Below are 24,280 nucleotides of genomic sequence, written 5' to 3' on the forward strand. Positions count from 1 at the left end.
TTATAATATATATATATTAAGCCTAATAAAGAATTGTTCTCACAAGGAGATTGTTTAGGGATCCTTGCCATTAAAAAGTAAAAAAACAAACAAACAAAAAAACCTAGTACAGAAAATATTGGAATTTATATTGAATTTTAAAAATATATTGAATTTTAAAAAGAACAATTTTTCATTTAAATATAATAGAAATGGCACATTAAAGTTAAAAATCATAACTGCACGATGAAACCACTTTTTATATGTGTGTTTACGTATGCTGTACAGGTCTGGTATAAGGAATGTTTTTGCTCAGGTGACCAAAATGTCCACCCAATAAAGAAAAGTGTTGCTCAACGAGAAAATAAATGGAACGAGAAGAGAGGGAACATTGGTACCACCACAGCACTCTTGAAATAAGGGAATGAGCAACAAGTTCTCTGTAATCTGTCAGAATAAAACACAAAGTGTGAATTTCACATCTCTGTTCTTTTAGACATCACCATAGACACTTCCCACACTAAACCACAAAAACCCACATTAGAGAGGAGTAAAACTCCTGACCACATCCAGACAAGGCGGTCACGGTTATCTGATGTTCTTTTGTTATACGTGCAACATAAGCTGCAGGTTTCATGTGCCCACACCCTCTCTGCTGTACAGCCTCAAACTTGCTGGGGTGATTGCGTATTTTATTTAGATGAAAAATAAGATATGTTTGCTATAACTCAGGAACTTGCTTCAAAAAGTCGCCAGGAGATTCCCAATGAGCTGTATAAATATGACTGGATAAAGTTTAATAACATAATCTACACTGAACTGTCTTGAGCTGAATGATGACACTGCTGACTTTATAAAGTTGCTTTCCTTCAGAATTTGTGGTGTGAAGGTGATGTGACTTAAAGACTTATACTAAATTGTATAAAGATCACACAGTTAATATATTTTTAGGCACAGAAACACCTTTCCTCGATTGACTATACAATTCAACTACAGAAATTATTTTTTCATGATTTTGTTATTTTACATGATTTTACCAGGCCTCTAATAACACTTGAAATCTAGCCATTTAGTAACCCTGATACTGAAGGTTTTCCATGATCATGTATTATACATTATGAGCAAAATTACAAAATTGTATTCAGGGAACTGATCAGTGCTGCAACGACGCGTCGGAAATACGTCGACGTTCGTGAAATGCGTCGGTGCGTCGTGTCCAAGGGGGTAATCTAGCGCTCGGAAAGCGTTCCACCCCTAGGGGCTGCCATTGCGAACCAAGCCATCACCTGCTGTTAGCATCCCATTGACTCCCATTCATTTTTGAGTCACTTTGACAGTGAATAACTTTACATCTGAGACGTTTAAAGACTCCATTTGTCCGTTGTTTATTTCTAAAGAAACACGACAATGCGTAAAAGGCTCCGTTACCTTGTATCTTACACTATCGCCCCATAGAAGCTGTTTTTGTAAAAATAGGCTAACTATTGCGTCATAACCAACGCGACTCTGTCGCACAGTTGAGAAATTACCGTATAGACCTGAGGAGATGCTCGCAAGCAATCTTTTACTGTCTATGAGACAGTCGGGGGGACATGGAGACATAAAGTCTGATAAAGTCAAGGGAGAAGAATGGGGAGAAGCCCATAGTGAGCCAAAAGCAACGGGAGAAAATATTTAAACAACGTGATTCAGCTTTCACTTTCCACAACTACTAGAAGACTCACAGCTGTCAGACAGGAGGCTCACGTCACATCTACGTCGTCAAGCTCAGTCTGAGCCTGCGCAGTTCGCTCAGCCATCAGGAAGTGAGTGCTCCTATACTGACATCACTTAACGCCGTAGAAGGCAATGTGATCGCTCTGCCCATTTCTTTTACTGTCTATGGTCGTGTCACACATTCATCTCGCGTAATGTTGGCTTCTTCTCGTGGGAATGGAGAAAGTTCTCCATTCTATCACAAACACCTAGACCACGAATATCAAAAGTATGGGAATACTTTAAACAGAGGGCAAACAGGGTTTCCCACACATAGACTAATTTGTGGCGGACCGCCACATATTGATTCATTAATTTTTACGCTCTTTAAAAGACGCACGCATATTCGTTTAGCTGCATTTCCTTAAGTTCTCTCTCCGCCCTTTTGCGCGTCTCTTACTCACACACACACTCGGTGCGTTGCATTCGACCGTAAAACAAGTTTTATTGCATTTTGGCGCATTTAGTGTGACAGCTTTTAAAACCAGAGCAGTTGAATAACAGAGTTGCGACACGCCTTCATCACGCGGCAGCGCGCGGTCACGGCACTCATTATAATTCTAAACAAACCAGCGCGGTGTCAATCAATTACAGACCAGTGTTTCCCAACCGGGATCCTGAGCAAAAGGTGCCGGGACGCACTTACACCGCGGGTCATCTCACACCTGATGACGCATTTTTAATATGGGTTGTAACTTAATAATGCTGTATGTACGTGCTGACTCCTCAGGTATACACTACAACAACAGCGATAATAAAAGAAAAACGTGGGCAAAACGGTCTCTCTTTGTAAACTTTATAAAACGCATGCGAGTGCTGCCATACGCCCGAATATGAGCAGTCATTTTCACTGTCATCACCCCCGTAGCAAGGAGACTCGAATGAGAAGATCTGTCTCTTTCAAAAGTTATCTTTCAAATCCTGTGCTTAAATGGACAAACTCACACAAAAAGTATGTCAAAATGTCATAGCCTACTCTGTATATGCCTTAAGTGAACTTTATACAGAAAATACGACGACTGTCCTTGGGTCTTAAAGTGGCAGTAGCCTTTACTGCTGTCTGTTTAATGTCAAACAAAAGACAAAGACATCACTCACTGCTCTTGATTGAATAGCTTTTGTAAGTTTAATAAGGATTTTTTTTTAAATTTAAACAGTTAAATGTGCAGTTATTTTACATTTGATTACTTTATTCCATTTCTCTACCTAAAAACTAATGTTAGACCCACCTGAAAAACCTGAAAAGCATTGTTTATTTTATTATCATCTTTGCTCAATAGTATTTATTTGTGCTGCTGCTTCTATTTAAGTTATCTGTTCTTATTTTTTTATTTTCATTTGACAGTAGTCCTTTTTCCCCTGAACATAGCAAATACCGAACTGTACTGAAACGTGAACCTAAAACCGTGATACAAAGCGAACCGTGAGCAGTCTGTACTGTTACACCTCTAGCGTAACGTATGCGCTAAGGGTAAAAAAAAAAAACGTTAGATTAGTCGACTAATCGAAAAATAATCGTTAGATTAGTCGACAGAAAAAATAATCATTAGTTGCAGCTCTAGAACTGATTAATATCAATAAATATATGTTCAGTTGTTTAATAAAGCATTTACAGTGGCAGCTCAGAGATGTAAAGTAGCATTTAAGTATGAATTTGAATGAATAAATGTAGGCTAAAATTAAAACTACATATCCTTCAATATACAACATTGATTAAAAGCTACTGTATTAAAAGGTGTTTTTTTTTTCCATTAAAATTATTTTAGAAGTGAACTGTCCCTTTAAGGACAGCGTGTTCACTATAGGCTGCGCTGCCGTCAATTGAAGACCTGCTCGCATCTCATAGACGCACACAATTTGACTTTCACTTTAGACATAACCGACTGTGTTTATGTTAACCTTGTGTGTATTTGACAGTATTTGTGCAGTAAGACTGTCCAGTAATCACATGTGTTTGACAGACGTTTAGTGCGTGTGCTCAATGCAAAACAGTGCATAGCACACAAATGAAATGTTTAACCGACAAGGGTTTAAAACGCAGATAAACACCCCCTAACTTTAGTGCATACGATTGGATATTTGCTCATATCAGCGCGTAGACTCACAGGTGCATTCAAACAGAGTCTAAATAAACTGAGAGAAATATTTTAAACAGAGAGAAATGGAAATAATTAATTAAATGCAAAACCGGAAAAAAACTAAATTCACCAGCGCGTATTGAACCGTGAATGCCTTACCGAATGGTTCAATATTATATTTATTATTTTGGCATCCCTAATAATATATATATATTCTCGCAATCATGGAGGGGTCTGAAATTGTCATCGTAGGTGCATGTACACTGTGAGAGACATAATGTTAAAAAAAAATCCAGAAATCACAATATATCATTTGTTAACTATTTATTTGTATGATACAGCTGCAAATAAGTATTTGAACACCTATCTATCAGCTAGAATTCTGACCTGTTAGTCTGCCTTTAAAATGTCCACCTCCACTCCATTTATTATCCTAAATTAGAAGCACCTGTTTGAGGTTGTTAGCTGCATAAAGACACCTGTCCACCCCATATAATCAGTAAGAATCCAACTACTAACATGGCCAAGACCAAAGAGCCGTCCAAAGACACTAGAGACAAAATTGTACACCTCCACAAGGCTGGAAAGGGCTATGGAGAAATTGCCAAGCAGCTTGGTGAAAAAGGTCCACTGTTGGAGCAATCATTAGAAAATGGAAGAAGCTAAACATGACTGTCAATCTCCCTTGGACTGGGGCTCCATGCAAGATCTCACCTTGTGGGGTATCAATGATCCTAAGAAAGGTGAGAAATCAGCCCAGAACAGGAGGAGCTGGTCAATGAACTGAAAAGAGCTGGGACCACCGTTTCCAAGGTTACTGTTGATAATACACAAAGACTTCATGGTTTGAAATCATGCATGGCATGGAAGGTTCCCCTGCTTAAACCAACACATGTCCAGGCCCGTCTTAAGTTTGCCAATGACCATTTGGATGATCCAGAGGAGTCATGGGAAAAAATCATTTGGTCAGATAAGACCAAAATAGAACTTTTTGGTCATAATTCCACTAAACGCGTTTGAAGGAAGAAGAATGATGAGTACCATCCCTACTGTGAAGCATGGGGGTGGTAGCATCATGCTTTGGGGGTGTTTTTCTGCACATGGGACAGGGCGACTGCACTGTATTAAGGAGAGGATGACTGCGGCCATGTATTGGGTCTTCCAACATGACAATGACCCGAAGCACAAAGCCAGGATAACCAAGGAGTGGCTCTGTAAGACCTAAAACAGACCTAAACCCAGTAGAGAATCTTTGGAGGGAGCTCAAACTCTGTGTTTCTCAGCAACAGGCCAGAAACCTGACTGATCTAGAGAAAATCTGTATGGAGGAGTGGGCCAAAATCCCTCCTGCAGTGTGTGCAAACCTGGTGAAAAACTACAGGAAACGTTAGACCTCTGTAAGTGCAAACAAAGGCTACTGTACCAAATATTAACATTGATTTTCTCAGGTGTTCAAATGCTTATTTGCAGCTGTATCATACCTCGTTTAATAGGTAAAAAAATCATACATTGTGATTTCTGAATTTTTTTTATTTTTTAGAATATGTCTCTCACAGTGGACATGCACCTATGAGACACCTCCATGATTTCTAAATGAGAGAACTTGCACAATAGCAGGGTCGTTCAAATACTTATTTTCCTCACTTTATATATATATATATATATATATATATATATATATATATATATATATATATATATATATATATATATATATATATATATATATATATATATATATATATATAATTTGTTTTTTTAAATAATATTCTAAACAAACAAGACATTCAAACTGCTAGTAGTTGGTGATAAAATAATAGATAAAATTACAGCCAGCAGTAACATACAAAGCCACTGGCTGTGTGAATGGAGCTTTATAATAGATGTTATATTCCTGAATAATTGGAAGTGTACTTACAGGGAAAGCAGCTTGACTCTTTGTTTCCAATGTGTCTAATGTTTTTTTGAGGCCTTCTCCAGTGATCTGATTGGCTGATATGTCTAAAATCCTGAGTCTGGGCATTGTGGCAGCCGCAGACATCATTTCAGGAAGGAGGTCGTTGTTCAGACGGTTGGCAGTGATCCGCAGCTCCGTGAGGCTGGCCTGCAGCTTCAGCGCTCGGAGGAGAGGAGTCAGAGACACAGGAGGTAAACTGAGTCCACAGAAGTTCACACAGGAGCTGCTGTCCTGCACCTCACACAGCCGGGACACACGCCGGTTCTCCTCTGAAACACACATAACATGAAAAATATGAGATGTGCCAGTTTTGCAATAAAGATTCCAAACTTCTTTGTGACTGAAAAGAAGTTCGAGAAAACTGTCACTCACCCACTCCCAGACTCTGACAGGCTTTCCTGTAGCGCTCAGGGAGAGGAGGAAGATCCCATGAACACACCTCAGCAAGAACCTGCAGCAGGTAAATTGACCCAAAAATGAAAAACAAAGGTTTTCCATGACATGTTTACCACACATAACTACTGTACGGATTCAGAAGACTTATAATGGATTACTGAGACTTTCTTCTGATTCTTTTGATAAAGACAAGTAACCTTTTTTAAAGTATATACATTACTAGACTACATAATCATGCTTTTAATATTGAAGCTTGTTTCTACCATGGAAGAAAAAAAAGTATTTGCAACTTTTTTTCTCAGAATTGTGAAAAAAAGTCACTGTCTGAACTTTTTTCCTCATAATTGTGAGATAAAAACTCACAAATACGAATTATGAAGTAGAATTTCAAAATAAATTATTTATACATAATATTTTTTGGGAAAATGTGGCAAGAAAGAAACTACAGTATAGTGAGAGACATTAAACTAATTAACAACTAGCAATAAAACTGTTTAGTGTCATTAATATATTATATTATATTATATTATATTATATTATATTATATTATATTATATTATATTATATTATATTATATTATATTATATTATATTATATTGGTCATTCAACCAAACTGAATTTTAATTTGATCTTATTATTTATTAGTATTAGTTTATTATTCATTTATTTTCCTGGAAATATCTCAACCGTGACAGTATCATTTCTTTTGCTACAATCCCAAACAAAAAACCTTTTATTCTACAAAAAATTATTCTCAAAATGAACATTTTTTTTGGAAAATGTGGAAAGAAAGAAAATACAGAATAGTGAGAGAGACATGAAACTAACAACTTGCAATAAAACCGTTTCATTAATATCTATAGTATATTATATCAATTGTATATCATATTATGTTATGTTATGTTATGTTATGTTATGTTATGTTATGTTATGTTATGTTATGTTATGTTATGTTATGTTATGTTATATGTTATATTATAATTTTGATCATACCACCAAACCAATTTTTATTTATTAATTAATATATTTTGTTTTTATTATTAGAAAAAAAGAAAAAAAAGGGGGTGAAAAAAGCAATAAATACTTTTCTTCAAGTTTTCAAAAAAAAAAAAAAAAAAAAAAAAAAAAAAGATTACTCACAAACAATAGAAAACAATAAACTGAAGTTTTCACATGACCTCTGACCTCTTCATTGGTGTGCAGCACAGCCAGCAGTGGATCTGTGGGTAAGAGCAGAGCGCCCTCTTTCTGCAGGGACAGGCGTGGCAGTAATCCACACATCTGATAGTAGCGCTGAGCAGCCTGCTCACACAACCACGCCACCGTACAGGAGTCTGCCTCACTGCACAAACACAAAAACAATATCTAGAATGACATATACTCAAAACCCTCTACACACATACTATCTGTTACATACAAAACTAGCATCAGACCTGTGAGGAACTGGAATCAGGAAGACATTGTCCTGAACTCTGACCCTCATCCTGATTGGTGCAGGCACATGGGCTGTTCGGTTCTGGAATGATGCTGGAGACTTAAAAAAACAATCAACATTGTTCAGCTAATTAATAACGCATTCATTAACTTTCACTGATTCATCATAGCAGTCTCTAAGTATTAAACACAATCCCCCGGTTTCACAGACAAGGCTTAAGCTAATCCCATACTAAAATGCATGTATGAGCTGTTTTAACTGAAAACAAAATATTTCAAAATATTTCAAGATGTACATCAGTACATCAGCCCACCTTAAAATCATCCAGAAGATAACATTTTACTGCCTGAGAAATGTCTTATTGATAATATGTATTGATTAAATAAGACACTTTAAGGCTGTTACCAATCAAATAAGACCACTAACAACAAAATTGCACTGCAGAGGTGGCAATAAAAACATATCTGAATTGCTAAAATTACAACAAAATTAATAATGTTTAGCTTAATAAATAAAATTGTGTTTAGTGACCGTCATGTTTGCAATCATGCTCCTATTTGTAAAAACAGTTTTCCTGCTCTTGTGGTATTGCTTTGATATACAGCTCTAGAAAAAATTAAGAGACCGCTGCCAAATTAAAATTAATTATTAAAATAGTGTTTGTGTACAATTAACATTTTTGTTTTATTCTATAAAATACTGACAACATTTTTCCCAAATTCCAAATAAAAATATTATAATTTAGAGTATTTATTTGCCAAATTCAACAACTGGTCAAAATAACAAAAAAGATGCTGTGTTGTCAGACCTCAAATAATGGAAAGAAAATAAGTTCATATTCATTTTTAAGCAACACAATACACATTTTTTATCTGTTTCCCTCTGCAAGTAAAGCCAGAATTGAACCCTTCTTTACCTCACTCAAAACTTTCATTTTCATTTTTTTTGGCATGGTCAATAGATAATTTTTGATCCCAATTACTTTTGAGGTACAACTAGCACAGTTTTTGCCATCCAGCTGATCCTACTGCAAGAGGATAGTGATGACAACAGAAGTGTTTTTTATACTTTTCCTTATTAAATAAAATTTGGTTCAGGTGATCACCTAATCAGCAGCTCATTCAGAAGACTGAGGTGTGCCTGTGTTGGAATTTAACAGACATTGGAATGGAATGGCTTCCATACTTGTAGAGATGCTGAATTAAGAAAAAAAATGCAGTGGTGTCAATTTTTTTAGAGCTGTATATAAGAATCAAGATCTCCTACGAGTACTTTATCAGCAAACATATGTGGATTTTTTGGGGCACTTGTATTCATTTGGGTGGCGTTTTTGACAATTCCTCATTCATTTCTGACCCAGCACAACAGTAACAAAATAAATCAAGCTATTGACTGTATTTGAAGCGAGAATGTTTACATTCAATCACATTAATGATGTTAACAAATCATTCATACAATTAATACTATAACAAATAATTCAGACTGAGATAAATGGTGTTGAGAAAAAACCAAAACCAAAAAAACTTATTACAGCAAGACAGTGATTACAGACAGTATGCTAGCATTCAATTCCAAACACGGCCAGTGATACAGTGATGCCTATTACCGTTGACTGATGGGTAGGAGGTGCAGGGTCATGAATGGGATCAGATTCTTGGGTCATGATGGGACTCTGCGACCTGCTGACCTCCCTCCTGCCCAGCATCACCATCCCGGGTAGTTGATTCATCTTCACCTGCCGAGGCTTATTAGTGCCCTTCTTCAGAGACAGACTCCTACTGGAGGTACTCTGAACTGCAATGAGAAAAATCCAAGAGGGTCATCTGACCTTTATCATAAAATATTTGTCGTTGATTGCCAATGAACAGGACACCAACATAATTCAATTAAATTGTTATAAAAAGAAAAAAAAATATTGTTTTTGTCTCTCACTCTTCAGCAGTTTAACAGCAACATTACCAAAAACAGCATTATTCATAGCTATATATTTTATATTATCATTATATTAATATTTTAATATTAAAATAACACAAAATACTATACATTATGTTATTATATATTTTATTAAATTATAATGTATAGTAAGCTGCACACTATCACAAAATAAATACTAATGTGATCAGGACCTCAAAAATATTTATCTGAAAATGTAATAAGAAAGAAATCAAATCACCTTTGTTTATATAGCAATTTTTACAAGTCCAATTGTTTCAAAACTGCAAAATAGTGAGGTGCGAAATTATTTAACAATGGGTAATAAAACAGTTGAGTGTCATTAATATCAGTTTATCAATTGTATTATACTGTATTACATTTTATACTATATAGCGCTTAGAAAAGCGCTATATAAATGTAATGAATTATTATTATATATATATATATATATATATATATATATATATATATATATATATATATATATATATATATATATATATATAATAATTCATTACATTTATATAGCACTTTTCTAGGCACTCAAAGCACTTTACATAGAAGGGGGAATCTCCTCAACCACCACCAATGTGCAGCATCCATTTGGATGATGCGACGGCAGCCATATTGTGTCAGAACGCCCACCGCACATCGGCTTAATGGTGGAGAGGAGACAGAGTGATGAAGCCAATCAGGATATGGGGATTATTAGGAGGCCATGATGGACAGGGGCCAGTGTATGCCGCGGTTACACCCCTACTCTTTATTGAAGGACATCCTGGGATTTTTAACGACCACAGAGAGTCAGGACCTCCGTTTAACGTCTCATCTGAAAGACAGAGCTTTTTTGACAGTATAGTGTCTCCATCACTACCACTGGGGTGTTAGGACCCACACAGACCACAGGGTGAGCACCCCCTGCTGGCCTCACTAACCCCTCTACCAGCAGCAACCTAGTTTTCCCAGTTGGTCTCCCATCCAGGTACTGACCAGGCTCAGCCCTGCTTAGCTTCAGTGGGAAACCAGTCTTGGGCTACAGGGTGATATATATATATATATATTTATTAATTTATTTATTTTTGCATGCAGAGACTGACCAATTAGAATCAATTATTTCAGAAGCCATTTATTAAGTGTAAATTTCAGTGTTGGGGATTATGTACGGGAATTATTTTGAAAGTTTTTGATGAAATGTACTACTAATTATCTATTTTTAGGGAAACTAATGTTGTAGTTACTTTTTACATTCCTTTATTAAAGTATTGCATTACTTTAGGCGTTAAATAATTATAAGGGAGTGCAAAAAATTATTTAAAAAAATTGTTGGACATATTCAAATTGTATATATAATGCATGCAAGAATAGAAAAAGCAAAGCCCCAAATAAATTAATAACAATCAAAATATTCAGAAAACATTATTGTGAGTACATAGTAATCCTCATGAATCTAATGACTGAATATGATTGCGCCGGTTTGTCACACACCTCTAGGCGAAGCTTCAGCAGATACTGCGAAATTGTTCTGATTTCTGAAGGTTGTTTCCCGTGGTATGTTATGCTCAGAAACTCTCCGTTTCTTCTTGGGCTGCACATCACTCAGGTCATCCTCCAGCCAATCTTCTGCCACATACTGCTCCTCTGGGACCAAAGCTGATCTGTTATTGCCCGACACCGCTGGCGTGCTGGTAAAGGCCGGCTCAGTTAGGCTCTGAGAGAGGAGGCGGGATTTGGCACTACCCAGGTTGTGCATTGCCTTTTGGTACTCCAGTCTGCCCAATTCTGACTGCGGGGGTAACGCGGTCTCTCTGATGTTGTACATGGAGGGAAAATCCTGACTGGGTGGGAATTCCTGCGAGGATTGGGCCACTGGGGAACGTGGTTTTGACCAAACAGGACGAAGAGGACTGAGCAAGCAATCTGAGTCAGAATTATCCGAAGAACTGCTTTCATTCTAAAGCAACAACAAAAGAACATTAATTAAATGAATTCTAGCTTACAAATAGAAAATTTGAGGGGCTGTGCATCAATGACAAATATCTTGTAAAATGTGTGGTCAGTGCCACCGTCACTGTACACAGAGTATGCGTGACTGCGAATAGGAAAGCGAGTGCACATTTAAAAGTGATTTTAATACCCTGCACCTTGATAGCAGCTCCCTGATGTCCGCAAATTATATACAATATAATTACCCGACTATATAATTGTGGGAGAACACAAAAGCATTGAAATATATATTCCTTCCATCTCATTTTTTTCCCCATCGCCATGTCCTTTTAGGAGCTCCATAGAAAGTGTAATTTCCTTTTAGAACATAGTATGCTGCTTCGGGCACATCCCTAGCGATCAGGATCTCAAAATGACTTAATACTATGGATTTAGGAAAAGCTTCACAGTAATAAAAAATATTTTTTGAAGTTGTAAATAAAACAAAGATAATTGCAGTATGTTTTACATGTCTTTCTATTTCAAAATGTCATGTTTAATTCAATGTTGCTTGTAATTTCTTTGTAATTATTTGTGAAATTTACTAACAATTTGTGAAAATAGTTTTCAAACTAAATGCTTTCTAGTGATTAAAAAAAAAAATTCTACTTGTTATCACAAGCCAAATCCTCACTGTTTTTAACCAATGTAATAAAGTATAAAAATATATGATTATTGTGATTATTATAAAAAAGTAACACTATTAAATGCATTGTAATAAACATTATTGCACTTTAAATAAAAATATATCTATTATTTTATTATAATAACTAAAAAAAATCTTTTTCAAACCTATCAAGCTTTTATTTTGATGGGTAGCCGGAAAATAAAAATATGAGCTGCCTGTGTTCACTTACACATGCAGCTCAAGAGATCTGTGTCTTAGGGTTGCGACAAACCAAGTCGGCAATCGGCTAATGTCAGGCCGTCAGTGAGCGATTGTCAGGCTAGTCTTTGTGTTCCACACGTTAGCCGTATTCGGGCTCACGCTGGTGGCAGTTCTGTTGATTCAGCATGTTGAAACGGCGTCGGGCAGTTGGTCAGAGAGCCCACTCTGATATACACTCGAATATAGACTATTGATACCAGGTGGAAAACGCACATGCTAGTTGATAGCACAGCTTTTTGGTCAAGATGCAGTCGAATTGGTGTGTCACTGCCCTTGGGTTTGCACAATTTACAGTAAATAAGCAAAGCCATTCTGAGATGACTGAACTACACGTGTCAAAGCCTTGTTTCACTAAAACCGGTAGTGTTTACATATTGAATTAAATAGCAGTCAGCACAATTTGGCAATTCTACTAAGCCATATTGTGATAATGATTTAATTTTAATATATTGTGCAGCCCTAGAAAAAAAGTGTTCAGAAAACCAACTTTACCCCATACAGAACATCTACTTCCAACCCTCGTGACCGTCGGGCCGAACCTGAGGTACCCCTGCGTCTGGGAGCTGTGTTTTTTGGAGTAGGGACAGTCGGAGTGGAACGTGGAATGATCTGCTGGGGTGACGGCGGTGACTCCCGCATCAGTGCTTCTGAATACTCGGCATCAAACAGCTGACTGTCCTGAAGCTCCTTCTGCTGCCGTGGAGCCGTCAATACAACTGAGACTACAGCAGAATAAGACAAGGATTTGAGACTTTTGAAGAACCAAAACAAAAAAAAGAAAATGTTCTTTCAAGTTTTGTTAATGTTAACTACTGTAGTACATTTTAAATACACTATTTTAAAATATGAACACACAAAAAACAATATGTGTGTGTGTTTGTGTGTGTGTGCGTGTGTGCGTGTGTGTGTGTAAAAACTATTATTTTCAACCTTCATTCTGTCTGAAATGATCACTTATCAATTGGCGGCTCCTTTAGGGCTTGTTTTATTAAAGGGTCAATGTAATGATTGACTTACGTCACTGTATAGGAAACTCGGAAAAACTTCATCCATGTAAAACCGTTATTTACAGACAATCATTTTACTGCAATTTACTTGCAGTTTGTGATACAGCTGCTGTAAAATCCAATACTGTTGGAAACAAAAGTTTCTCTGCGAACTCTTCATTACACTGTGCCTTACTGACGAAGCAAAATGCTGGGACAGCATTAAAATAAACCATTCACTTGATGCTGGACTCTTTCTGAAGTCTATACATAGACCCAGACGAGCCGTTTAAACTGGACACGTCAAAATGCATCTTTCACTCTTCCATTTGTCTTGTTGTCGACAGACTCAAGTGTGTGGAGTATGTCAGAAACGAAACACATCAGTATACTGTATCCAGCATCAGTGATTATAATGGGTTCTATTTGCTTTTAACGCGACCGCAACACTCACATCCAGTGTAGGCAAATGGTCTGCTGTTAAGTGACTGAATGCCAGTGGGATGATGTAAAACTATCTGTCAGTGTCTTGCTCTGGAGGCTGTCGTATGAAAATATATTTGCCCGCAATATCAAAACAAGCCTGGAGCTTGATTAAATAAATGTTTGTTTATAATTAGGAGGATGTTAGCTATGAAACCTTCTAGATGTTTTAATCATTCAAAGACCTCTTATTTGTCAAAAAATCAAGGCAAATTTGATTTCTCATATCATGATCTCGTTAAAACACAGTATGCATAGGCACGAGATATTTTGACGAGATCACGATATAAGAAATCAGCAATAAATCATCTTCATTAAAAAAAAAACATATTGCATAATCCATTAGTATCTTTTATCTCCTCACCATCTCCTGACAGTGCTTTCTTGAGGAGTTTCTCAGTCTCCAAACAATCCTGCTTTGTCTCTTGGTCCAGCTGTCGGCTGTAAGTCTTAAACCACTGACGGAGAGTGTCCAGAGGAGTGTTTCCCTATGAATAAAGGTGTACATATAAGACAAATATGCATAGAATAAACAAAGACAGATGATGAATCAATCAGTTTTGTTCCTGAAAGGAGGATGAAAATGCTAGTGCAAGTTGCCTCATATATGCTCACAGAGACAAAAAGCATTTAATTGATGAAAAATATGTAATTTTTTTCAATATTATTACACATTTAAATATCTGTTTTCTTTTTTAATATTCCAGTCTTCAGTGTCACATTAATCCTTCAGGAATCATTCTGATATGCTGCTCAAGAAACATTTTTGTTATAATTCAATCATGACATTATGGAATGTACGTTGATTTTGGTGGACGAGATCTGCTACGCTTCTGCAGCGCAAAAACATAATGTCCAGCTTAGTCAAGATAACAACAAGGAAAGGCTGCTGCAAAATGATATAACTCCTCGTAGCAGATCTTTACAGGTGACACTGGGGGGAGCTGGGATTATAGGAGTTCTCAAATTGTGCGGCATACTGATAGCAGCTAGCCTAGAAATCTAGACGCACCCTAGCAGCAGCAATTCTAATCTGCCCGCGAGTGTCATCTAGCAACTCTCAATACCCTTCTGAGCTGTATTCGCCTAACTCTTCCCGGGCCAATCACATCGTGTATAGAGTCAGTGGGCGGGGCCATAATGGCGACGGCCGAGTTGCGTTTGTGTGCTTTTAGTAAACACAGAAACTGGCGAACGGCGGTCTTTCGAATCAGCTTTGACCGCGACTCTGGAAGACTTGGAGTTGAGCTTTTCTCTGAGAAAAGAACAAAGAACGGCACTGAAGTCATTCTTAAAAAGGGAAGATGTGTTCGAAGATTTGCTGACCGGATACGGCGAATGTTTAATCTGTCAACAAGCTCTGTTTCACCTTCGTTGCTCTGGTTGGTGGTAGCGCTATCCTATAGCGTGCAGAGGGAGTTTGAAAGACAACCGTTTATCCCGCCCCTCGGATTGAGCCCTGTCAATGGTGAGTTTCCAGACCAAACATCTTGATGTGGGTCTGGCTTTTCAGGCTAGATAGCAGCTAGAATACGGTTTAAATAAAGCCACGTAAATGAGGAAGTACCTCTGATTGGTTGGTCATAGAACTGAAAGAACCAATCAGTGATTAATAGTTTCATAACTGAACTTTATACTTTATGCTGCTTCAATAGTTGTGCTGTTGATATATTCATATTTTTGGGGGAAACTGGAGCTGTGTCTCATTTCGTTAAATTTCGAAGGCTGCGTCCTCCGGAGGACACATACTGTGTAGGATGCAGTATACGGAGTGTCCTCAATCAGAATTAAACGAGACGTCCTTCATAGGACACACAGGCAGGAAGTATCACGTTGCTATGCCAACAAGTTCAGCCTCGTTGCACTCTCACGCCAGTTTATATGAATGAAAATTATTTAACACTTGAAAATGACTATGAAATGTTTCTTGTCTTGACAGCAATGTACTGTTCTAAACGTTTAAAAAGCACTAAACAGTTGTAATCCTGTTTACCACAACTATCTGTTTGAGGTAATAGAGCTTAAAAAAAAAAAAAAAAAAAACTTGAACTACTTAATTTAAACACCACACCTACGCTCGCATGTATATCTGGCGGTGGTGCCGTTTTCTAATATAATATAAAAAAAAATAATATGACGGTTGTTAACGGAGACGCAAAGATTTGTGGGTTATCTCCAGCCGTGAAGGATACTCCTCATGCACACTCCAAATTCCTGTGAAAGAAGGACGCATTCGGAGGTCGCATTTGGAGTGTCCTACTCACTTTTTTGAAATGAGACGGCCTTATGACGTATGCACCCTTCGAATGCGACCTCCGGAGGACGCAGCCTTCTGAAATAAGACACAGCTTGGGGTAAATTGTTTTCATGATTCATTAATTAATAGAAAGTTCAAAAGAATAGCGCTTATTTGAAATATAAATACTTTGTAGCATGCTGTTTACGAGAGTAGCCGAGTGCAGGCGGGGAGGAGCTGCAAACGAAGACGTGAAGTCGGACACTTTCTACCTCCCGCAGTGACGCTTGTGCTGTGTTTGCAAACTTTATGACAGCTGAAGGTAAATAAATGCAATATTTCTCAAATACACAGATGTTTCAAATGATATTTTCATTCAATACTTTATGTACTGCTTAATAAAGCGTCTATTTGGACAAGATTAAAGTTCAACATATAAACCTACACTATCAATGAAGTGTTGTCAACGGTTTTGATCAGTTTTAGTTTGATAAACATGACAATATAACATCGCGACTACATGAAAAGAGGTTTGACTGTTATAAATAAATGATTTGTGAGCATTAGCGTAACATCAGGTTTTAGAATAAACACGAAGCACATTTGATCGCTGTCATGCGGTGAATCCGGCCAATCGTGGATCAGCTGTGACGTCATCAGAGCTCAAACAGCCTGCTGCAGTCCCCCTTGAGAATCTGCACCGGCTGCATCAGCCGGCTGCTCTCGAGTCGCTCTCGCGGTACTTTATTGACATACGTCACAGTCACGTGCTGTCGGCGCTGTCTCAAGTCGGACAACATTTCTAACAGGCATGCACTGCTTTAAAGCTCCACTGAAATCAAAATGGAAGTTTTGTAGCTTTTAGTATGACTGTATTAGCCTTAAAGTTATGAATAAGCTGGTATGTTCCAAAACTATGACAAAATTTGCATTTAGGAGATATAAGCATTCAAAATTAACAGTCTCCCACTTCCGTTAAAACGAAACTCAGATTTTGGTGACATCATCGTAGACTTCACTTTCTCGTCAAATCTTCTGTCCAATCAAAATGCTCTCTAGAATCTAAAGCCCGCCCCCTACACTGCTGAAGCTGTGGCCGAAATCGGTCAGTTGTTAACAAACATTTACTAATTTCTACATGGTGAAAGGCACATAGCACACCATATATGTGATAGGAAACGATTCAGTGTAAATATGCTTTCATTTGAGGCGAATAAAGTCTTTTCTCATACACCACACCCCAACGGCTCTGGTCTAAATTTAGACTACAGACACGAGCGCAGCGCGGATCATATGTGCGAGTCCGCGCAGACAACAAACATATCGACCCATTTGAATTCTGCACAGAGTGCTGCATTTCAAAGCGATATGGAGGAGATTATGATGGTAAACAGTGTTAGAGGAAACTGGCTTTACCAAACATAGAAGGTCCGCTCTTGCACCCTAGTCAAACTGGCCGTTTCAAAAAAGGGGAGGAGCTGCTAACTCCTGAAGCCGTTTCAGGGGAAATTACGTCAACACATTGAATAATGCAGCGTGTTTCAAGGCACTTCAGTGGACCTTTAAGTCAACCGATCGGTCTGCGCATGGCTAGGTGAAGTCGAACAAGCCTAATATTACGTGTGGAGGGGGCATGGTTTAGTGAGCCGTAAGCAGCAGCGGCATTGACTGCCAGTCGAGAGAGAGACAGAGAGAGACGGAGCTGGGGAAAGATTGCTGAGGAAGTGTTATTGTACAGAGTTGTTGAGAGCGCAAGTTTATTTTGTTTATATCTGAGAGCTCTGAATAAACACAGGTGAACATTGCAACCTTATTTCTCTCACAAAATGCTTTCACCATAACTAACAACAAACACAACATCGACATACAGTAAGAGCTTTTGGTGAGCAGCTTAATGGCGTCATTCATTATAACAGCAGCTTGGACAAGAGTGCACTATATACGGGTGATTGACAGATCCGAACATTATAAAGAGTTTTTGTTGATCGCTCTCTGTAGTTTAATAATTTAAATAACAGAATTGTTTCATGCTACTAACAGAAATGAAGTGAAGTTGATCATTTTAGTCACTGGCTTGATTCACTGATACATCAAGACAGCCAGCAGCAGGACTGACAGTATTAAATGATTTAGAAAGAAAGTCTTTGTGAACTTGAATGATTAGCTACACACCTGAAATCACTGATCCCAGATCAGGCATTAATGAACACTTTTACTCACTGTTTGTGGCGGTGCTGTTGAATCCATATGGTAAAGCCTGTGCTGACATCGCGACAGATAAACTGAATCTATTCTCTACTAATTCTCTGGGCGGGCAAACCAGAGGAAGGGGAGGAAACCTTTCCTGGTATGACGTCATAACAGGATAATTAAAGATCAGCTGGTCTGGGCTCTCATTTTCTCAAAGGCAGAGAAAGACAGCCAGAACTTGGTTTACACCGATCAAAATGTCTAGCCACTTGGGGAAAATATTCAGGCTAGGGGAACTCATATTAATGTTGAAAAACCTCAAAAAATGAAAATTTCATGCCATGGGACCGTGTAGTATGCGTGTTTGCCTGACCTTGCCATTGCGAACAGTGACTGATGCCCCTTTCTGCACCAGCAGTCGTGCTACATGGAAGTGGCCACAGTTCAGCGCATCATGCAGGGGTGTGACACCATCACAGTCTCGACCCCCGGGGTCATTTATATTTGCTCCACGGTCCAGCAGTAAAGCTACAATCTCTGAAAAACAACAGGTTTTAGTCTCTCTGTTGAGCTAAACTTCATAATACCATGTTAAACACGCAGAATGCAGTACCTTGATGACCATAGTTACAGGCTTCATGCAGAGGAGTCCACCCACAGTAATCCCTCAAGTTAACCGGGTGACCCTGTCAGAGAAAAACAAACACATAACACTTAGGGCCCTATTTTAATGATCTCAGCGCATGGTCTAAAGCGCATGGTGCAAGTGCACTTGGTCCAAAGCCACTTTTGCTAGTTTAACAACATAAAAAAAGGTTTGGCGCACATGGTCCAAAAGGGTTGTCCCTAGTCTCTTAAGGAGTCATGGGTGTGTTTTGGACATAACGTGCAATAAAACAATCAAAGTATCCAGTTCCATTTAAAAGCCAGTTACACTCGCACAATGGTGGATTCACCATTTTCATGGCGGATTTTCTGAGTGAAAAAAATGAAAGCTCCTCCAAAGAGGAATCCTTTGTAATATTTAAAAATGTTTGTGCTGCTGTGTCCCTGTGTGTGTGTAACAAACAGAGTGTACATGCATAATGCACTCGCCTGTAGGTGCATATTATTAACACACTCTTTAAATAACTGATATACTAACTAAAATACTGCTTTTTGCTGGTCAGTGGCGCAGTCGTTTTCAGTTGCCTCAAAATCGCAACATGCCAACAATGTGCCTGAACACACCTTGTTTTGAGACCAGCATGCCCATGGGTGAACAGATGGGCGCTAATGCATTTGCTGTTTAAACAATGAGGCACTGGACATAAAAATGATAACTGCGAGTCAAGCCTGGCACCGCATAAGACAGGGCCCTAGAAGATCCATTTTACACATGGCGTATTAACATCCATCAAATACTTCCTCAAGAAGGTCAAAGCCATAACACTGAAAGAAGTCAAACCCACCTGATCAATCAGGCACTGAACCTGCTTAAGGTTTCCCTCTATACAGGCCCTGTGGAGAACAGTCTCCCCCTTCTCATTTCGTCTGTTCCACTGCGCACACACAGAACAAACAAGATGAACAAACAATAAAACACACAAGGGTGAAGCAGAGCATAAACCACATACTCTCAGATCTCACCCTCTGGGTCTTCCTCTTGCCCGTGACCATTTTATCGTAACCCTCCAGATCATCATCTGCACAAACAGATTATTTACTCCCTCAGACATAAATAAACACCCTGCTTACAAGCATGAATAAACATCTGTATTTCATCAAAACAAACTGGACCAGGCCATTTGTTTAAAACCCAACAGATTGCACATTTTGTCAACTGAACATATAATACAGTAAATATTACAAAGTAAATATCAGCACAATGCAGGTCAACTAATGTGACACAATAGTACTTTGATATATAATATGCCACATATCATGGTATTTATGCCAAGGTACTTTAATAGCCTTGTATGTGATATTATGAAATCAAGTTACTGTATATGGATGGTAACAAATGCCAAGGTATTACCATCTGCTGCCATCACTGTACCATAGTAGCACACAGTGATGTTATTGCTAAAACAAACTATTAAAAATTGATTTTGCTAATTGAAGCAAAGCTCTGGGGAAAAAATGTAAACAAAATTCAGAAATGTTGCCTTTGCCTTTGAAATAAATTGTCAAAGTTTAAGTACTAAAATGATTTACACTGAAATAAATCTACATAGAAATATTAAAAAACACCTATCAAAATTAGTCATTAAATGAAAACTGTGTATATAAAAATAAAAGCTAACTCAAAATATTAATAAATACTATAATAGTATATAAAATACTTAATTAATACCGATTTCACTACAGTACTTTATGTATCTTATTTGCATTGCAATAAAAATCATTGGTAGTATTGGCATTCTATCAACCTTTGTATGTTGTGTGTGTATTACCTGAGTCAGAGTACTGAATGTCACTGTCCTCCAGTGGTTCACTATTCTCCACCTCGTCTTCCTCATCCTCCTCTTCACTATCATCCAGTCCCAGGCCATCCCGCTCACACAGCTCCATCAGCCGCGCCTCTGTGTCGTCACACTGCGAGGAGCCGCAGCGCCGTTGGGCCTGAACCCACGCTCTTAAAACACGCCTCTGGAATTACATCACAGATGGAAATACATCTCACTTATCCAAAGTGACATTTAATATCTGATTAAAGGTTCAGTAACTGAAGAACCTTCTGGGGTTTGAACCTCCAACTTAGCAGTCCAGAGTAATCTGTTTATAACTGATTTATGAATGCAATGGTCTGCTGTCACTGGACAAATCCTAGATTTCAAACATTGGTGCAATATATCCAACTCACTATGTCATATTAATGCCAGGATCCCTGTGTATGATATGTAACATTTGTATTATCTGGTCTTTATTTGGGAAAATGTGAATCCCAGTGCACAGACCAGTACTCAACCAGAATGCATGATTTGCATTTCTGCTCTTGACCGCTAAGTGGCATTATAACTAGAGGTTTTTAGTTATGGAGTGGGCATATTACAGCTTGTTTTTGCGAGTGTCAGTCAACCGTGTCATGTGAAACTAAAGTATTTATTTAGTTACATTTTAACATTTACGAATACATAAAATCTAAAGCTGTATTTGTTATAATTTAATAGACATTGGGTTAACATGAACTAAAAATAAACAGTTGTATTTTTAATAAAGGGGTCATGAACTGGCTTTTTACATTTTTTAAGGTCAACTTATGACGTTTGAGTGGTTTTAGGCTATTTTATACCCTGGTTTTGAGCCTCTCTCATGGAGCGCTCGGTTTATATTGACACTGAAGATTTGGAAGCAAACGCCCACTGCTATGAACAGTTTTGCATATTATAATGAGTTTCGACTCCCATGTCAGTACACGCGGGGAATTGTTTTGAAAACGTGTGGGAAAACAGCAACCAGAATGATTCGCCCACAGGGCCCGCAAAATGTCTTTATCAAACAAATACACTGATTTATGTCTCATCCACCAGCAAATAATCTGAATGTTATTTTTTTTTAATTACTTGGCCCGCCTGATCGGTGAATATAACGCAAACCATGCATCACTAACACACGCACACACACGCACAGAAGCCAAGTACGTGCATCAGCAAAACTTCACTGCAGACAAATCAGCATGTCTAAATCTTCTGCGATCGTATTTTTACTTCAAATATCAAGTCAAGAGAGTGAACAACGCACATCAAGAAAGGAATGTTATTTCATAATTAGTAGATATCAAGTGATCTGTAATAATAATGCACTACTATCACATATAAAAAAACATTGTGTTGCACCATTCCTGTCGGATCTAATATAAAAGGTAAACAAACCTGTAGTTTGTTTAGTCCTGATCTCTCAGCACAGCTCAGGGCAGCACTAAAACTTTGATCAATGGTCTCCATTGGCTGTCCGGTCTCCTCCTGACAACCAGCTATATTCAACCATGTCTCGCACTCCTGAAAGACACAATCACAAGACAAACATTGAAAAATTAGGATGTTTGTTCAATGTCACTCCGCTTCCAGGATGATTTACAATATACTTCACACACAAACTGTAAGACAAGTTACTCATCTGTGGGTATGTTACCTCTTTAGGGTTGCCTTCTCTCAGCTTTAATTCTTGCCTGTAATGGTCCATGGCCTTGTGATGTTGTCGCAAATCTGTGTATGTGGCCGCCAGCGACACGTGAATGACGGCTAACTCACGAGCAGGCTTCCCTAAAGTCTCTGCACACGTCAGCTAATACACAAACACATGAAGTAACAACTTTATTTAGAGTCACACATTGAAAATTAAAAAATACATTTAATTTAAACTATTAAGAAACTAATGAAATGTCTGCAATAGATTAAAGAGCCTCTATTATGCTTTTTCGGATATTATCTTTCATGTAGTGTGTAATATAGCTGTTTGTGAATGTAAAACATTTGCAAAGTTTCAAAGATGTTTTTGTCTCCCAAAATAAAGAATCCATTCTGAACCGCCTGAAACGAGTCATCCGTAAATCCAGTCTTACTTCGTGCAAGAACATACTAAAATGTAACACATTTGCTTAATGCTAGCCTATGGTCTTCATTGGCTGCCCATGAACAACGTTTAACTTTGACCTGCACACAAACACAGTAGTTGTAGGCTTGTAGCAGAGGGCTTGAGGAGTTTGGTTTGTGTTGTCGACTCTGCACTGCAAAAGGAAATCCACATTTCATGCACTTTCAAGACTTGGGCTAGAATTGATAGGGTAAAACTGTCCCCGTCATTATAATTATAATAATTAAGAATTTGTTACATTTATTGAGTGCTTTTTCTGGGTACTCAAAGCGTTTTACATATAGAAGCAGGGCTCTCCTCAACCACAACCAATGTGCAGCATCCACCTGGATTATTTGACTGATCCAAAACGTCTACTACACCAGGGCTGCGTTCAGTTTTGAACTGCATGTTCTTTTTGAATAATTTTTGGAGCCTGATGAAATCAGTATAAATACGTGTTTAATAGTGCAAAATATGCTCATTGTTACACTCCCTGCCCTTGTTGTCTAGAATAAAAAAACATATCTTAAACCCGTTGCACACGCTGTTTCCAGGAAACACGTAGTTCAACCCGGAAAGCTTTGAAAGACGTTGCGCACCAGTTTGAGCTTGAATGTGCCCCAGCTTATTGGTGGAGAGGAGACAAAGCGATGAAGCCAGTCAGTAAAGGTGGACGATTATGAGGCCATGATGAACAGAGGCCAAAGGCCAAATGAACAGCCAGGATCATTACTGTTCATATCACTGTGTTAACAAGTGCTGAGGAAGATCGAGAGATGAAATTCAGATATGGTAATGGCTGTTTTGTTTCCAACCTGTGCTGTAAGAGGTAGACAAATCACAACAGATGGACCAAGTACTTTGGGTCCATCTACCGTCTGACCAATCAGAGCAGAGTAGGCTCCTGGTAAGGAAGGGTTTTAGTGATACCGGTCAAACCATTTAGACACTGTAAGAAAAGCAGTCATTCTGCAATACATTTACAATATACATTTCTGACCTTGGATGCTTGTAAACCTGTTGTAAAAGACCTCCAAAACAAAATTAGGAGCCTTTAAAATGGCATAATAGGGGCACTTTAACTGTTTTTGGGTGTATTGTATATATTCTTACTTGTGTTTGATAAGCTTCCAGAGCTTTGTTATAGCAGCCCACTTTACAGTAAAGATCTCCCAACTGCTCTGACAGATCCAAGGCCTCATGGGAAAACTTCTCTGTCAATTCTGCTGCCGCCTGCTCCAGCTGACAGCCACGGATCGCTGCATCAGACACACATTCAGTCAAATGCTATGCTAATATCTGATAATACTGTTATGAGAACCCAAAGTACTTTAATTTAGCTTCTTCTAACTGACAAATAATCTCCATTAAGCTCAAATAAACTGTGCAGCTTTGAAAGATAAACCGCTGTTAGATCTGTC

At 38.1% G+C, this 24,280-nt stretch overlaps 1 protein-coding gene across 1 annotated transcript in view; it reads right to left on the bottom strand.

Moving 5' to 3' along the window:
- tonsl (tonsoku-like, DNA repair protein) overlaps positions 1–24,280 on the bottom strand; it is a 38,036-nt gene that overhangs the window by 8,072 nt on the left and 5,684 nt on the right. The window contains exons 8-23 of the mRNA XM_067454685.1: positions 23,973–24,118; positions 22,416–22,568; positions 22,157–22,282; positions 20,738–20,933; positions 19,932–19,987; positions 19,754–19,843; positions 18,916–18,988; positions 18,676–18,839; positions 14,241–14,364; positions 12,900–13,129; positions 11,021–11,486; positions 9,207–9,394; positions 7,599–7,699; positions 7,351–7,507; positions 6,142–6,220; positions 5,731–6,038 (exon numbers count right to left, since the gene is read on the bottom strand). Of these exons, the coding sequence (XP_067310786.1) occupies positions 5,731–6,038; positions 6,142–6,220; positions 7,351–7,507; positions 7,599–7,699; positions 9,207–9,394; positions 11,021–11,486; positions 12,900–13,129; positions 14,241–14,364; positions 18,676–18,839; positions 18,916–18,988; positions 19,754–19,843; positions 19,932–19,987; positions 20,738–20,933; positions 22,157–22,282; positions 22,416–22,568; positions 23,973–24,118 (2,657 nt within the window). The remainder of the gene's footprint in view (positions 1–5,730; positions 6,039–6,141; positions 6,221–7,350; positions 7,508–7,598; positions 7,700–9,206; positions 9,395–11,020; positions 11,487–12,899; positions 13,130–14,240; positions 14,365–18,675; positions 18,840–18,915; positions 18,989–19,753; positions 19,844–19,931; positions 19,988–20,737; positions 20,934–22,156; positions 22,283–22,415; positions 22,569–23,972; positions 24,119–24,280) is intronic.

This window comes from Pseudorasbora parva, chromosome 10 (genome assembly GCF_024679245.1).
Source record: "Pseudorasbora parva isolate DD20220531a chromosome 10, ASM2467924v1, whole genome shotgun sequence".
In the NCBI taxonomy this organism is placed as follows: Eukaryota; Metazoa; Chordata; class Actinopteri; order Cypriniformes; family Gobionidae; genus Pseudorasbora; species Pseudorasbora parva.